Source organism: Stegostoma tigrinum, chromosome 10 (assembly GCF_030684315.1).
Source record: "Stegostoma tigrinum isolate sSteTig4 chromosome 10, sSteTig4.hap1, whole genome shotgun sequence".
NCBI classification, from domain to species: domain Eukaryota; kingdom Metazoa; phylum Chordata; class Chondrichthyes; order Orectolobiformes; family Stegostomatidae; genus Stegostoma; species Stegostoma tigrinum.
In genome coordinates, this window is record NC_081363.1 from 41,061,278 (window position 1) to 41,074,981 (window position 13,704).

Below are 13,704 nucleotides of genomic sequence, written 5' to 3' on the forward strand. Positions count from 1 at the left end.
GGAGCGGATTTTGTCAGGTGTGTCCAGGAAGAATTTCTGACTCAATATATAGATAGGCCGACTAGAGGGGAGGCCATATTGGATTTAGTGCTTGGCGACGAACCAGGCCAGGTGTCAGTTCTCTCGGTGGAAAAGCATTTTGGTGATGGTGATCACAACTCCCTAGCCTTTACTATAGTCATGGAGAGGGATAGAAGCAAATGGTGCGGAATAGCATTTGATTGGGACGGGGGGAATTACAATGCTATTAGCGAAAAACTGTGGAGCATAAATTAGGAACAGATATTCTCAGAAAAATGCACGACAGAAATGTGGAGGGTGTTTAGGGAGCACTTGCTATGAGTCCTGGATAGGTTTGCCTCCCTGAGGGAAGGGAAGGATGGTAAGGCGAAGGGACCTTGGACAACATGACATGTGGAACATCTAGTCAAGAGGAAGAAGAAAGCTTACTTAAGTTTGAGGAGGCAAGGATCAGACATGGCTCTAGAGGGCTGCAAAGTAGTCAGAAAGGAACTGGAGAATGGACTTAGGAAAGCTAGAAGGGGATATGAAGAAGCCTTGGCGAGTAGGACTAAGGAGAACCCCAAGGCATTCTATACTTATGTGAGGAACAAGAGGATGGCCAGAGTGAGGTTTAGGCCAATCAGGGATAGTGGAGGAAACTTGAGTGCAGAGTCGGAGGAGGTAGATGAGGTCCTTAATGAATACTTTGCTTCAGTAGTGAGAGGAGCCTTGACGTTTGTGAGGACAAGAGTGAAACAAGCTGCCATGCTTGAACAGGTTGATGTTCGGAAGGGGGATGTGATAGAAATTTTGAAAAACGTGAGGATAGTTAAGTCCCTGGGCCAGATGGGATGTACCCAAGGTTTATTACGGGCAGTGAGGACAAAGATTGATGCGCCTTTTGTGATGATATTTGTGTCCTCACTGTCCATTGGAGTAGTATCAGAAGTTTGGAGGGTTATTCCCTTGTTCAAGAAAGGGAATAGGGATAATCCGGTGAATTACAGACCAGTCAGTCTTTCTTGGGCAAATTATTGGAGAGGATTCTGAGAGATAGTATTTATAATTATTTGGGAAAGCACTGTTTGATTAGAAATAATCAGCATGGCTTCCTGAGGGGCAGGCCATTCCTCAAGCCTTACTGAATCCTTTGAGGATGTGACAAAACACATTGAAGAAGGTCAAGCAGTGGATGTGGTGTATATGGATTTTAGCAGGGCATAAGTTTCCCCATGGTAGGCTCATTCAGAAAGTAAGGAGGCATGGGATTCAGGGAAATTTGGCTGTCTAGATACAGAATTGGCTGGCCAATAGCAGACAGAGGATGGTATAGATGGAACGTATTCAGCCTGGAGTTCGGTGACCAGTAGTGTTCCGTCGGGATCTGTTCTGGGACGTCTGCTCCTTGTGATCTTTATAAATGACTTGGATGAGGAAGTGGAAGGGTGGAAGTAAGTTTACCGATTTTACGAAGGTTGGTGGAGTTGTGGATAGCTTGGAGGGCTGTTGTAGGTTGCAACAGGCCATTGACAGGATGCTGAGCTGGGCAAAGAAGTGGCAGATGGAATTCAACCCAGAAAAGTGTGAAGTGATTCATTTTGGAAGGTCGAATTTGAATGCAGAATACAGAGTTAATGGCAGGATTCTTGGTAGTGTGGAGGAACGGAGGACTCGTGTCCATCGATCCCTCAAAGTTGTTACCCAAGTTGATAGGGTTGTAAAGAAGGTGTATAGTGTGTAGGCTTTCATTGGCAGGGGAATTGATTTTAAGAGCTACGAGGTTAAGCTGCAGCTCTATAACACCCTGGTTAGACCACACTTGGAATATTGTGTTCAGTTCTGGTTGCCTCATTATAGAAAGGATGTGGAAGCTTTAGAGAGGGTGTAGAAGAGAATTACCAGGATGCTCCTGGACTGGAGGGCAGGCCTTTTGAGGAATAGTCACGGGAGCTAGGACTTCGCTCTTTGGAGCGACCAAGGATGAGAGGTAACTTGATAGAGGTGGACAAGATGATGAAATGCATAGATAGAGTGGATAGCCACAGATTTTTTTCCCAGGGAAATGATTGTTACAAGGGGGCATAATTTTAAGGTGATTGGAGGAAGGTATCGGGGAGATGTCAGAGGTAGGTTGTTTACACAGTGTGGTGGGTGCATGGAATGTGCTGCTGCCGGTAGTGGAGTCAGATACATCTGAGACATTTAAGCAACTTGCGGATAGGCATATGGATAATTGTAAAATGTACGTGGGTAGTTTAATCTGTGAGTAGGATAATAGGTCAGCACAACATCGTGAGGCTGAAGGGCTTGTACTGTGCTGTACTGTTCTACATTGAAGGTTCTCTGAACCACTCACAATTCCTCTTCAAGCCCACTTTAATGCATTGATACATTTTGAGGAACTTTTTTTTGAAGACTCAAACTTTAGGTTTCTAGTTATCCGAGTGAATAAACTTTTAAATTTTTTTAAAAACATTAGATTGGGCTGCTCTAAGTTGTGCTGTGTTTATATTGCAATGTAATTTTTCCACAGGTTGTTTTGGCTGGAGCTTTTTACCCCAATTATTTTACATTTGGTCCAGTCTCTGAAGAAATTGCAATGAAAGAGCTGGCTAGAAAAGATTACAAAACTACAGTAGTGGTAAGTAGGTGTGACTTGGAGAATTTTTCTTATGATTCGTTAAAGTTTTGTATAAAATCTCTGGTATACTTATTAGACAATACAGAAGAGAAAGCTATGTTGGCAAGTGCTTAACTGCAAATGCTTTGTTCAGTTTAAATATATGGAGAATATTCTAGTAATTATCTGTCGTGCTTTTTTAAAAAAAACTCCTTGTTAAAAGTTTTATTTGTTGTCAAAACTTCACTGAATTGCAAAACTGACTTTGAAAGAATTATAAATAGCTACTGCCATAATACAAATGAAAAAAATTCAATAGTATCATGCCCAACTATAAACATTTGATTTGAGGTGGTAGAGTTCAAAATCCTGATTCTGTTTATTTTCTACCTGCTTTGCATTGCCATGGTACAGTGCTTTTTTTTAAATTTCTGAAATGATTTGTGTTAGTTTTGTGAATGTTAGAACTGCCTTTGTATGTTGTGTTTAGGCAGTAAAACGTACGGTTTTGGTTCGAACATAATGTGAATTACAGTTGAACAATTATCAGTTCCGAGGTCGTGTCATTTACCCAAAATATTAACTTTGATTTCTCTTCACAGATGCTGCCAAACCTGCTGAGCTTTTCCAGCAATTTCTATTTTTGTCTACAGTATCTGCAGTTCTTTAAGTTTTTATGGAACAAACATCAGTTTGTTTTCTTACGTCTGTATGTGTTTACAAAAGCCGTGCTTGATTTTGATGAAGAGATGAAAACAGGCTTTTGATGGCTGCAATCCAAGTATGACATACCTGTTCAAAATAGTAGCTTTAGCAATTTTGGTCTTATTAGGTATTTTTCTAATCAACCTTGTGTAATTTTCTAATCAGAAATGTTATGACCCCTCTGGAGCAGGTAGGCCTTGAGCCCAGATCTCCTAGCTCAGAGAGAGGGATACTGCCAGTATGCCACAAGAGGCCCAAATTCTGGTCTTAGTTGGTAAATATAGCCTGCAGAGCTAAATGTGCACTCGTGGGCTCAGTACTTGTGCTGTTCAGAAAAAAGTTTCCTGAGTGCAGGTAGGTTCCATTCATCCAATTTAACCAGGATAGTTTGGGAACCAAGAGACAACACAGTGGCGCTGAAAGTCATGGTGAAGGCCTTCCAAAAGGAGTAATTGGTGGTGTTATGAAGAAGAGTCATTGGAGTTGAACCTTTAACTCTTCCCAGCTGCTATCAGACCTGCTGAGTTTCTCAAACTTTATTGTTTACTTTCAAATCTCCAGCATCTGCAGCATTTTGTCTTTATATATCCTGTAACCTTAGTAGTAAATGTCTAACTCCTTGTCTTGTCCCTCTGTCTTGATGCAGCTTGTACTGCTTTGCCATGTCTCCTGCCTTCCTAATCCTCTTGCAGGCCAAAGGTCTAACAAACTTGCCACTGACCAAGTGCTTCATTGTTCCTGGTGAATCTAGAAAGGTTCCCAGCGAATAGCATACTTGTTAATCCTTGTGGAAGATTTCTAGGATAACAATGGACAGTGTTTGTAAACTCTTGACATCATGACCCAACAAGCCTGTTCGTATATTTCAGAAGACTGATTCAAACCTGCAGCAACAAGTACACAGGGAAAATAGAAAAAAGTAGATGTCAATCCCTGCAAAGACATGTTCAGTCCTAAATCATTGGTTGTTGTTAGGAGAGAGTGTTATGTCAACTGTTCTTCACTTAGATGTACAGCTATGGTAATAAGTACAAAGACACCGCAAGTGGCAAACTGCCTGTTAACAATCCTGCACAGAAGTTAATGATAAGATGTTTGTCTCAAGAATTGAACGTTCACTTGTACTCCAGAATGAGAACCATAACCACCATCCTGTCATTTTTGTTGGAAGAACTAAATTCTGCTATCCTTGTGCTGTAGGTGAGGAATGTCCCACCTTATGGATTCCTGTACTACCAACAGCTGCTATCTCTCTTCAGGCAGTGTGGTCAAATCAGAACTATTTCATTTGATGGTTCAAAGTAAGTTGGATTTGATTAGCTGATAACTTTGTTGACATGTTTTACAAGATCTTTGACTCAACACCTTGAGAGCGGTTTATAAGCTTCATTGCAACAAAGGCGCTGTTTTCTTACTTATCTAAAATCCTTTGAATGTTCAAGGAAATTTACATCGATAAAATAGAAATTTCAAATAAGAAAAGGCCTTCAGATAAAGGATAGAATGGGTATTGTGAGAGGCAAGGTAAACTTGCAATTTCACTTGATCTCGCTAAGGAAATGTCAGTGTTTGTACTGTTGATATAACTGTAATATTAGAACATGCAACAGTACCGCACAGTACAGGCCCTTCGGCCCACGATGTTGTGCCAAACTTTTACCTTAAACCTAAGGTCTATCTAACCTCCACCCCTACGTTATACCATCACACATATGCCTGTCTAATAGCTGCTCAAATGCCCCTAATGAGGCCAACTCACTACCCTCTCTGACAATGCATTCCACGCCCCTACCACTCTCTGAGTAAAGAACCTACCTCTCACGTCTTCCCCCATATCATCTTCCACTCACTTTAAAACTATGCCCCCTCATAATAGCTACCTCCACCCCAGGAAAAAGTCTCTGGCTATCCACTTTATCTATACCTCTGATCATTTTGTACACCTCTATCACATCACCTCTCATTCTTCGTCGTTCTGAAGATAAAAGCCCTAGCGCTCTCAACCTTCCCTCCATTCCAGGCAACATCCTGGTATATCTCCTCTGCACCTTTTCCAACGCTTCCACATCTTTCCTGTAATGAGGCGACCAGAACTGGACACAATACTCCTGATGTGGGCAAACCAGGCTTTTGTGTAACTGGAGCATAACTTCACAGCTCTTGAAACTCAGTCCCTCTATTAATGAAAGCTGACACACCATACACCTTCTTAACAACCCTATCCACCTGGGTGGCAGCTCTCAGGGAACTGTGGACATGAACCCCAAGATGCCTCTGCTTCTCTACACTGCCAAGAATCTTTCCATTAACCCTGTATTCTGCTTTCAAGTTTGTCCTTCCAAAATGAATCATCTCACACTTTTCAGGGTTAAACTTCATCTGCCACTTCTCATCCCAGCTGTGCATCCTATCAATGTCCCTTTGTAACCTACAACAGTCCTCTGCACTATCCACAATTTGACTTACCTTCGTATCGCCAGTGAACTTACTAATCCACCCTTTCACTCCTTCATCCAAATGATTTTTAAAAAATCACAGATAGAAGAGAACCCAGAACAGATCCTTGTGGTACACCACTCGTAACTGAGCACCATGTTGAATATTTTCTGTCCACTACCACCCTTGGTCTTCCAAGGGTCAGCCAATTCTGAATCCAATCTGCTACATTCCTCCCTATCCCATGCCACCTGTGTGATCAATGATATTAACTTTATGTATGGGTGCTGTGGCACTGCAGGAGTCCTTCTCCCAGTAAAGTAGTATCAGAATCAGAATCCCTACAGTGTGGAAACAGGCCCTTCGGCCCAACATGCCCACACCGAACCTCGGAGCATTCCACCCAGACCCATGACCCTATAAACCCACCTAATGTACACCTTCCTGAACACTACGGGCAATTTAGCGTGGCTGATCCATCCACCTACCCTACACATCTTTGGACTGTGGGAGGAAACCGGAGCACCCGGACGAAACGCACGCAGACATGGGGAGAATGTGCAAACTCCACACAGACAGTTGCCCGAGGGTGGAATTGAACCTGGCTCCCTGGTGCCGTGAGGCAGCTGTGCTAACCACTGTGCCACCAAGCCTCCCCAGCATATATCACTACTTTATCCACAGCTGAATTCAGAAGAGAAGGCGGCTTCTCCTTGACTTCCTGCTGGATTGAGGAACATTTTGTTTTATAAGACCATAAGATATAGAAGTGGAAGTAGGCCGTTGGGTCCTTCGATTTCTGCTCTGTCATTTAGTGAGATCATGGCTGATCTGATAATCCTCTACTTTCCCGTTTTATCCCCATAAATCTTAATAGATTAAAAATCTATCTCAGCCTTGAATATGGTTAGCGATCCAACTTTGACAATCCTCTGGTAAAGAATTCTGCATATTCACTGTCTGAGAAGAAAAAAATTCCTCTTCATCTCTGATTTAAATAGACAGCTCCTTACTTTGACATTATGCCTTCTCGCCCTAGACTCTTCCACAAAGGGAGCCAACCTCTCCACATCAACTCTGTCAAAGTGAAGTTAAGGAGAGAAAGAACAATAAGGAAGCCAAAATCAGGGACAGTCCCAGATAATTTCAGAATCCAGCAATGGAGGTCTGTAAAGATAATAAGGAGAGACAAAACAAACTGTGAGAGCAAACTATCAAGCCTGTGTTCCCCCTTCTCAAGTACCCCCTAACTAAAAACTTTTTCTACAGCCCTAGTTACTCAGTTTGCCAGTACACTGGTTTAAAACAATTCAGAATAGCTGTTTGTGTGAAGTTATTTGTACTGCTGTTTTCTCCATGAAGTCTTAGTGAAATTGCTGTTCAGTGTAGTTCATTCTAATCTCAATGTTCCTGCCTGCTCTAATCCTGTTGCCTTTTACATCTTTTGTGTTTCCCTAATCGGAATTGTCCTGCTGATGCCCAGAAATTCTGGAATTAGTGTTTACAGCTTTGCATCAGGCATGCCCTGGTAGTGAATAATATAGTATTGCGTTAACGCGATGCTCAACAAATGCAGCTACTTTGTCAACTCCACATCTTGTCACTGGAGAGTTCAGTCATCCTCCAACTGATTAGGATAAATAGATCTTAAGAAAACATATTTTTATGAAGAGATTGTTGTTGTGACATTTTGGTACCTACAATCAGTATGATCAACCAGTTTGTAAAATATCGGGCTCTAAAATAAAATAAACTATTTCCACTTGTCATGATGACCAGCTAAATAGCTTGTATTGATGAGGTTTTAAACAAGAAAAGGTCTATCAACCTGCTTTGTTAATGAGCACAATTATGAGTTTATTATCAAAACAAAACCTATTCCTTAAAGACGCAGTAATTGATTATCGTATACAGTTGGTAATATTTATACCTCTAAATGCCCTCCATGATACAGCACAGCCTTCAGAAATGCAGACAATAAAAAAATCTCTATACGGATTGGCCTTCTGAAAAGTATCACTTCTGTCTTCAACAATGACTCATTAGCCAGAAAATAAAGTACAGGATATTATCGAGTTTGTTACAGTGGTTGTCTGACTCAAATGGTCAAGTCACTAATCACTCACTTTTTGTCTCTGGGGTATTGCAGACACCACTTACTCAGGAAGTACAACCTTCAGATGTTCCTTCAATTCCTCTTTCAAAAGATGAAGAAGGTTCTACCTTAAACTGATGGTAGGGGGTTTACTTTACAGAAATAGGCAAGGTCAGCTGGGCAGTTTGTTTATAAGAAGCCTCTCTCTAACTCAGCTTGTTATTAGCCGGCTCTCTGCCAACTCAGTTAGATAAAGTAAGAATCTCTTCAAGTCAGTCACTGTTCAAGTAAACAGTGTCTACAGCAGTATTTCCCAAACCATTTTCCACTCTGACCCCATATTCGAGGCTTGAGACCAGTTGCAACCTCAGTGAGAGCTGTGAAAGTCGAATGGGGGGCTGCAAATTAGAGGACAGTGGGAGCGTAGGCGTTATAGTTGGAGTGACCATAGCTGGCTGAGAACGTTGGACAGCCCCAACTGTGGTCCCAACTCCCACATTGGAAGACCCTGGTCTTCAGCAAAGCAAGCAATTATCACCATTTAAGTGATTTCTAGGCAATCGTGTTTTGAAAAAAAAGTCTCAAATGCCCACTGTGAACCTTTAATGACCTTTTAAAGACATCTCTGCAGATATGTTGGTAAAACTTGAAATAAATTTATTTGCCATTATCCTTCAAAACTTAACTTCTCCAAGCGATATTGAATATGAAGTGCCTTTGTAAAACTGGCATCTAACAAATAGTTTTCATTTTAAAAAATAGGAGTTTTATTGAATTTGTGCAAAATCCAATAAAAAGAGCAGAGATCCATCCTGCAGTATATATGGCACTGAAGATGGCCCATCAACGTATTCCCTTGCAGTTAAAAGTTCATCCTGTGGAGGAGATTGAGTTATTGATTCAAGGACAACATAGTACAAGCTTACGGAGTCCAAGGTAATGCTTTCTTTGGATGATATGGGAATAAATAGTGTTTATGTCAGGTGAATTTTGAAAATTGCAGTATTGGGGAATGTGTACAAATGTACTTTGATGGTATTTGTGACAAACTCTGATATAATGTTGATCAGTGAAGAACCTGCACATTCTGCAATGGTATTAATTCTTCTGATCAGGGTGTAGAACTGTGGGGAAATGTTGCAGAGTACTTTCTGTTTTTTACAAATTCTTGACAGAAAAACTATTTGAGCTCAAAGATTTGACTGGCAATCAAGGTAGCGACACCACAGCAGATTTTATTTGGAGCCATTGTTGTCATAACCAATGAGTAGAAGACAATTTTTTTTTACTACTTGAGAATTCAGAAATGAACCATCAAACTATGTAGTAGGATGAACCATGAAAAATATCACTGAAGTCCAATAATTTTATAAAAATCTCCAGAACTACACAAGCAGGTTTTTTAAAAATTCATTTATTTTTGTAGACATTGCTAGCTTGGCCAACAATTATTGCCTGCCCCTAATAGCCCGAAAAAAGCTGGAGTTGAACTGCGTTCTTGAACTGCTGCATTTCATATATTCCAAAACATCCTGTAGCAGTTGAAATATCAGGGGAGGAAACGGCCATAGGAAAGAATGGAGGGCAAGCCTTCCTGCTGGTTGGAATCTCACTGACTCTAAAGGAAAATAGTTGTGGCTTTGAAGATCGCTCTTCACAATCTCAGCACATCTTAGCGGGAGTTTCTTGGGCAGATATTTTCTTACTCACCTGTTCAGAGATATTATGTGTTTCTGGAACAGATGTCACTTGATCCCAGGCCCCCTGACTCTTGACCAGAGACGCTGCCATGGCACTGCAAGAGCTCTGGTATTTCTCAGGATAGATTTTTCTCATCAGTGATGTTATTGTATGCCTATGGAGTAGGTGGAACTTGAATCCATGCCTTCTGGCCCAGAGTTGGGACAATAGCACTGGCCATGAGAGTTCCTCACTCTTTCTCAGCGTAGATGTCTTCCCGATCAAACTATTCAGGCATGTAATGACAACAGTCTGGATCAGGTGGTACTTGAACCCAGGACTCCTGGCTGAGAGGTAGAGATACTACCATTGTGCATCATGAGCCCCTTACCATTTCTCAGAATACTGACCTAGCCTCAAACATCTTCAGCTGATTCATTATGATAAGGTCAGAAATCTGCTGAAAATTGCACAATGTTCAGCATTCATAACTCTTCAGATTTTGAAATAATCCAGTCCATATGCAGCAAAAATTAGAAGACATTCAGATGTAGGCTGATAAATGACGAGGAACAGTTACACCATGGAAGGACAAAGCAATTTCCATCTCCGACAACAGAGAACCTAACCATCTCCTCTGAGCATTTAATGACATTAACATCACTTTCCCTCTCTTGGCGGCTCGTGCTGCGTCCCAGTGTGGTGTCTCAGCGGTTCACGGCCATTCTGGTCTGGTCTCTCAATGGCAGTAGGCTTGGTCTTGATGGTATGCCAGCCAGTCTCTGTGGTTCGTGGCAGTGTCTTGGCTCAGCGTGCGAGTGGACCTACCCAGGCATATTCCCAAGGCACCAGGGGTGATCAGAGAGGCGGTAGATTCAGCAACGGCAGCGATATCTGTGGCGGAGGTGTCAAAAACATTGCAGTGACTCAAACAAGTCTCCTTTTAAGCTCACAGTCTGAACAATCTGGAAGGACAAGAGCAGCAGAAACATTCGAGCGCCTCTACCTGGTTCCCCTCCAGTGACATCCATCATGAATTGGAACAGTTTGGCCATTCCTTCCCTCTTTGGGATCAAAATCCTGAAACGCACTACCTAACAGCACTGTGGTGTACCTCCATTACAGGACTGCAGCACTTCAGGACACATTCAACAGTATTTTATTGAGAACAGTTAGGGAATAAATGCTGGCCCAGCCAAAAATGGCCATACTCTGTAAACAGATATAAATATAAAAGAAAAGAGGCCTGGAACTAGAATGTTAGTAGATATAGAAAAATTCTTGTTTTTAAATGTCTGTGTGAACTGTTTGCATTAAAAATATTGTCAAAATTATTATTTAAAAGTTACCAGAAAGTGTGAATTGTGGACAAAATTTTACATTTGCAGGATTTTTAGTTTACTTCAAAAGTAGGGTGATCTTCCACTTGACAAACATTCTGTTCAGTTTGAACATTCTCGTGATGTGAGTTTGCATGCGTATAGTGTGCGTAAATATACATTTTTATTCTTCCTTGGTACGTGGACTGGCGTGGCTGATGTTTATTGTTCATTCTGATTTGCCTTTGAGAAGTTAACAGAAGGCAGTCTTTGTGAAATGCTTGCAGTGTTTTTTGTCACATTGTCTTTTGAAATAGCCCAGTAAGCCAGTCAATGAACCAGATTTTTCTGGGACTGATGTTGCACTTAGGCCCAATGAACAAGGATGCAAATAAATACAGAAATTGCAGGAAAAGCTCAGCAGGTCTGGCAGCATCTGTGGAGAGAAATAAGAACTGTGGAACAGTCGATGGACCCGAAATGTTAACTCTGATTTTTCTCACAGATGCTGCCAGAACTGCTGAGCTTTTCCAGCAATTTCTGTTTTTGTTTCTGATTTCTAGCATTTACTATTCTTCATGAAAAAAGGACACAAGCTTGTTTTTTCCAAATGGAGCAACATTGACTTAATACTGTAAGGTTACTGTCCACCTTAGAAAGTTCTGACGTTATCTTTACCATTTTGTTGGGAATTTAGATATCAAGTATGTTGCATTATTTATTGTCAAAGTGTAGTCCGTCTGAAATCATTGTACATCTTAATATAACTAGTCAACTCATTGCAGGTTTTGTGTAGGCTATCAAAATTGGACTGTTCAGCTGATGCCGGAGGAAAAATCATGTGGTCCTTTGGAATTGCCTTGTAACCCTGTTCCACGCTTTTTCACCATGAATGTCACTGAGGTAATGAGAAAAAATAATCTGAACATAAAATAAATGGTTGAGGCAGGCATCATGAAGTCAAAGGCAAGGATACATATTTGAAGCAGATGAAGCTATAAATCTAAGCAAAGTGTGAGACTAGCCAATGTGCTGTATGGCCTTACATACTGTTATCATTTGTTCTTCCAGTTTGTAGAAGTGCAGCATGATTAGAGCTCAGTTATCACTGAAATAAATATTGATTTTTTTTTCATTGCAGTAGTACAGAAATCATGATAATACAGCTGTTGGAATGCTGTTTGTAAAACAAATGTTGATTAGCGTTTTATGATTTAGTGCAAAATTATATCCCTGTTACAGTTCTGGTTTTTCACCTTAACTAGAAATGTATTAAGCATGTACAGCAATCGTAATTGCAACTGTAATATTTGACTTATTGTTGGTTGTCTACTAATGCTTTTGAGTAATGTTAATAAATTATTTAATTCCTTTCCCTCAGGTTGTTGAAGTTGGGCACTTTTGGGGTTACAGAACCGATGGGCAAAGCTTGCACATTTTAAGCAAATTGATGACTGAAATTAATCAGTTGAAGTTGACAGCACTGACTTTGGAGCCATGTCCTGACTTTTGTCTCGCACCATTCAGAGATTGCAGTGAAACCCATTATTACAGAGCTAAAGTCCTACAAGTCTCCGGTGATTCTGCTGAGGTCAGCATTAACATTTGTAATCCATGTAACTTTTTCTCATTATGGAATTAATAGTATCACATGTGTAGCTATTAGCTCTGCTTAGATGGTAGCTCTTTCCCTTCCAAATCAGAAAGTTGTGGGTTCAGTCCACTCTGAACTTGACACATGCCCTCGGCTGAGGAGTAGTATTGAAGGTATTCTGCTTGAGGAGATGTGTGATTCTGTGGTTGAAATGTTAAACAGTTGCTTCTGTTCACTGCTTAGGAGAGTACAAAAGAAATTTCGATAATGTGATTTAAAGGACTGAGAATTTTCTTTTTTATTTGTTTCCGCCCACTTGTCACTCATTTAGAAAGATTCTTTTACGGCGTTGTTAATTTGCTCTTTTTCATCGTTTAACGCTCTGGAATCTCATCCTGCGTGGCTTTAGTGTTCTATTTTTCTGTATACAGTTTGAAATCGCATATGAAAGCTGAGAGGCCCATGCTACATGTTTTTTTTCATCACCTGATTTAATATTGTTCCCTACACCTAACTCTACTATTTGGTAGTCTGTAAGCAACTCCAACCAATGTCTATAGCTGCTTTCTGTTTCTTAAATCCACACAAACAGATTCCACACTTTGTTCTTCTGATCTGACATTCTCTCTTACCACTGTATTGATTCTATCCTTTATTATCTACCAATCCACCTCCTTTTCCTTCTTGTCTGTTAGACCATAGTCACGAATCTGTCTTTATACCTGTGGCGCATCTACCCGTCGTGAATCGGGCATGCAACCAGGTAGAGTGCCATTCTACTTTCAAAGTATATTCAATGCTTGGCCTTGATTTTCCTGCATTCTAGTTTCCCAAGCATGTTTTTTGACTTCCTATTACTAGCTTCCTTCTAATTTAGGTTACTCCTCAGGCTCCAATCCTCCTCATAAGCTAAATTAAAACCACTCTAACAGCACAGGCAAATCTACATGAGGATACCGGTCCGGTCCTCTATAGGTGTAAATATTTAAGGTACTATTCTTTATTTATTTAAACCAATTCCTCCAAGTGTGATTAAAATTTGCCTTCTCACTAATGATAAATTATCACATTTTCTTTTGGTGTTTGAAAATTACCTCATTTTACTTCATAATTGATTTAAAGTAAGTGTGAAGATTATCATATGAACCCTTGTGGTCTGAAGTCACTGATTTATCCTCACTGTGCTACCAGATCACTGTTCCTGCATTCACTCCCATGCTGTCCTTGGGCTGCTGGTGTTCTCTGTGTGCAT

The 13,704-nt window shown here is 40.7% G+C and overlaps 1 protein-coding gene across 1 annotated transcript in view; it reads left to right on the top strand.

Moving 5' to 3' along the window:
• Positions 1-13,704, top strand: part of tdrd9 (tudor domain containing 9) — a 133,557-nt gene that overhangs the window by 92,559 nt on the left and 27,294 nt on the right. The window contains exons 22-26 of the mRNA XM_048537262.2: positions 2,537-2,644; positions 4,529-4,629; positions 8,622-8,795; positions 11,644-11,761; positions 12,240-12,449. Of these exons, the coding sequence (XP_048393219.1) occupies positions 2,537-2,644; positions 4,529-4,629; positions 8,622-8,795; positions 11,644-11,761; positions 12,240-12,449 (711 nt within the window). The remainder of the gene's footprint in view (positions 1-2,536; positions 2,645-4,528; positions 4,630-8,621; positions 8,796-11,643; positions 11,762-12,239; positions 12,450-13,704) is intronic.